The following is a 3406-nucleotide window of genomic DNA, read 5'->3' as shown; positions in this document are numbered from 1 at the left end:
ATTTATGTATTTCAGCATAAAATTCTACGTAGTGGTTTACATTATACTTATTTTTATACTCATCTTTTAAAAGGAAATTCAATCTTCTGACTTAAGACATGCAAATGTGGGGCAATGATATATAAGTCTAAGGATTTTCTTTGGTAACAAGAAATGTTTTTAAAGGGGAAAAAATAGGGATTTTTGATTTTTATTAAAAGATAAAACTATAAGATACAGGCATTGGAAATACTTAGTTTCATGGTATGCCACTATTAGGCATTCTGTATCTGATTGTTAGAAATTATTCATTTCCTCAAAGAGAGAGAATAAATTGGTTGGGTATGCAATCTTGTACTATGCACTTTCTTTGCCAAGGCAAACGCTGAACGTTTCAGAGTCATGAGAATGCATCTGCATTTGACTTTGGTAGCTCTTGGAGCTGCCTATGTTTGTGCCAATGCTGTAGAAAGTACCATGAATAGACTGGTGGCAGAGACCTTGACACTGCTCTCCACTCATCGAACTCTGCTGATAGGTGATGGGGTAATTTTCTTTTTGATTCCTACAGCCTTTAAAATGTATAGCTAATCATTTGTGGTGGCTAATTTTTAAAGATCTGTCATTAGTCATGAAATTGTGAGAGAGTTAGTACAAATATAATTGGTAACCATACAACTAGCAAGCATTTTTACTAAAAATTACGAGTGTAAGAGTGCTTTTAAAATGAATGTATTTCCTTTCCTTTTCAGAACTTGATGATTCCTACTCCTCAGCATACAAATGTAAGTTAAATCATGATTTGATAAATGATTGAATGAATAAGTCAATTTCATATTTTAAGCTATAAAGCTAAGTTATCACTGGAATGATTTACTTTTCTCCATTTTGTTTTTATATGTGTGAATACAAAAGTATGTACTTAAAAATATTAGGAATGACTTTATAACAAGTAAAATCCATTAAACAAGTGGATCAGGCCCTCTGGTGTCGTCAGTTCTACATTTCAAAGAGCCTTGAGTCAGGCATTCTTTTTTTTTTTTAGGTATTTAATGTCTTTTTTGCTATACTTTAAAAATTAATTTATTTTAAAAATTGAAGTATAGGTGATTTACAATGTTGTGTTAATTTCAGGCATGCAAAGTGATTCAGTTACGTGTGTGTGTTTACATATACATTATTTTATATATATTGTTTTTCAGATTCTTTTCCCTCCTTTCCATATATGTTATTACAAAATACTGAGTGATAGGTGATACTCAATAGGTCCTTGTTGTTTATCTGTTTTATATAGTGTGTATATGTCGCTCCCAAATTCCTAATCTATCCCTTCCCTCTACCTTTCTCCTTTGCTAACCATGTTTGCTTTCTATATCTGTGAGTCTGTTTTGTAAATAAGTTCCTTTGTATCATTTTTTTTAGATTCGACATATAAGTGATATATGATATTTGTCTTTCTCTGTCTGACTTACTTCACTTAGTATGGTAGTCTCTAGGTCCATCCATGGTGCTGCAAACGACATTATTTCATTCCTTTGACAGCTGAACAATAGTTCATTGTGTGTGCGTGTGTGTGTATACACCACATCTTCTTTATTCATTCACCTGTCAATGGACATTGGCTATTGTAAGTAGCACTTCTTCCTACAAGAATCCCATATTCTGTGAGAGGAGCCTCCTAGTCTCCATTCAACTCTGACTAACTATGACTTTCCTCACTTTTATGTCTTTCTGAAACTTGAGCAAGGTAGGGTTATACTTTTAGAATCATGATCAGTAGACATTAAAATATACAATGAATGCCCTATACTAATATGTGTGTCATTTCTACATATTTAAATTATTATGATTGTATAAAGGAATCGCATACATTTAAAGTAAGTCATGGTTGTATTAAAATGTAAAATATATGATTTTATTAGTCTAAATAAAATAAAATTACCAGCTAGAACTACAAAAGGAAACTCATGTGAGGTCAATCAGTATCGTAGTTACATTATACTTCCTCAACGTTTTAACTTTGGTTAAGGAGTTAATTTATATCATTTGTAAAACTCCTCAGTAATTACAAAAATTTTATCTACTTTTGGAAATTATATCTTACTGTGAAGTGGTCTGCTACTTGGAAAAAGAACAAGTAAAACATTCTTTGGAGAACAGAACTGATGTAAACAACACAACTAACTTCTGGGACCAAATTTTTATACCTTGTCTTGATTATTTATTGTTTTTAAATCTTCCTCATTTAGCACCAACTATGCATTGAAGAAGTCTTTCAGGGAATAGACACATTGAAGAATCAAACTGCACAAGGGGATGCTGTGAAAAAAATATTCCAAAACTTGTCTTTAATAAAAGAATACATAGACCTCCAAAAAGTAAGCTAAAAACATTTAGTGGAAACTTAAGTATACTTGGCTGGCTCTGCCTACATTTATAGGAATTGACAGTTTCCTACAATGCTTATTGTCTGTTCTTTTCACAGAGGAAGTGTGGAGGAGAAAGATGGAGAGTGAACCAATTCCTAGACTACCTGCAAGTTTTTCTTGGTGTGATAAACACAGAGTGGACAATGGAAAGTTGAGATCTACCTCTTTCACTGTACTGAAAGTTTCTGGAGGAGGAGAAGGATGTTTTAATGCAACAAGGATGAGGGCCAGCCAATGGTGGAGTCTTTATATTCAGTGTAATTAAACTTCAGAAGCAAAGTAAATATTTTAGGCATACAACTGTTTTACCTCACACAGGCAGAAAGTGCATAAAAACAAAAAATTTGAGTTGTATTTCAGATGTCAGAATCACTGAAGTATTTTCCACCAGTTTGCTCCAGGCAAAACAGATACATATATATATACTTTTATATATCTTATTTAACATAACATTTTGTAAAATGTCTGTTAATTTAATATTATTTATGAAATAATTGAGAACTTAGAAAATTAATATTTATTTCACCTTAAGCTATGTTTCAATAAAGCAAAATTAGACAACTCTAGTTCAGTTTGTTGCTGACCTTTATCTTACTCCTGAAGTGAGCACAATCTGTGTGAGACCATGCTGAGTTTGGAGGTCTTTCCCATCTTCCGGGTGGCAGACGTGGCAGGTTGCTAGGTGTACCGCCGGTGGATGTGACCTAGTGGGACTGATTGGGGAAGGAGGCAGCAGGGACACGGGCAGGGGCTGAAGCCTGGCTTCTGCTCCACTATGCCCAGAGACTAGGATGGTGCAGGCTAAATGGCAGGTGAGGAATGAATGAGTGAGTGAATGAATGAATGATTATGAGGGCTGGCCAGAGAATTCAAAAGAGTTTCACCACTTCGCTAGGAGAAGAGGGCACTGTAGGAATCTGTGTTTAGGTCTCTTTCCAGTCTATGAGAAGCACGTGGCAGACCAGTCACACTGCCAGTCTGGGGAAGGGGCTGGAAAT

The 3406-nt window shown here is 34.5% G+C and overlaps 1 protein-coding gene across 1 annotated transcript; it reads left to right on the top strand.

The window, feature by feature from the left end:
- Nucleotides 1-381: 381 nt before the first annotated feature.
- Nucleotides 382-2563, top strand: IL5 (interleukin 5). The gene is made up of 4 exons (XM_040241824.1): nucleotides 382-525; nucleotides 732-764; nucleotides 2229-2357; nucleotides 2465-2563. Exons 1-4 carry the CDS (start codon nucleotides 382-384, stop codon nucleotides 2561-2563), a joined length of 405 nt encoding a protein of 134 aa, XP_040097758.1.
- The last annotated feature ends 843 nt before the right edge of the window (nucleotides 2564-3406 follow it).

Source organism: Oryx dammah, unplaced genomic scaffold, assembly GCF_014754425.2.
Source record: "Oryx dammah isolate SB20612 unplaced genomic scaffold, SCBI_Odam_1.1 HiC_scaffold_5, whole genome shotgun sequence".
Classification (NCBI taxonomy): Eukaryota; Metazoa; Chordata; class Mammalia; order Artiodactyla; family Bovidae; genus Oryx; species Oryx dammah.
This window is presented reverse-complemented; position numbering and strand designations above follow the sequence as displayed.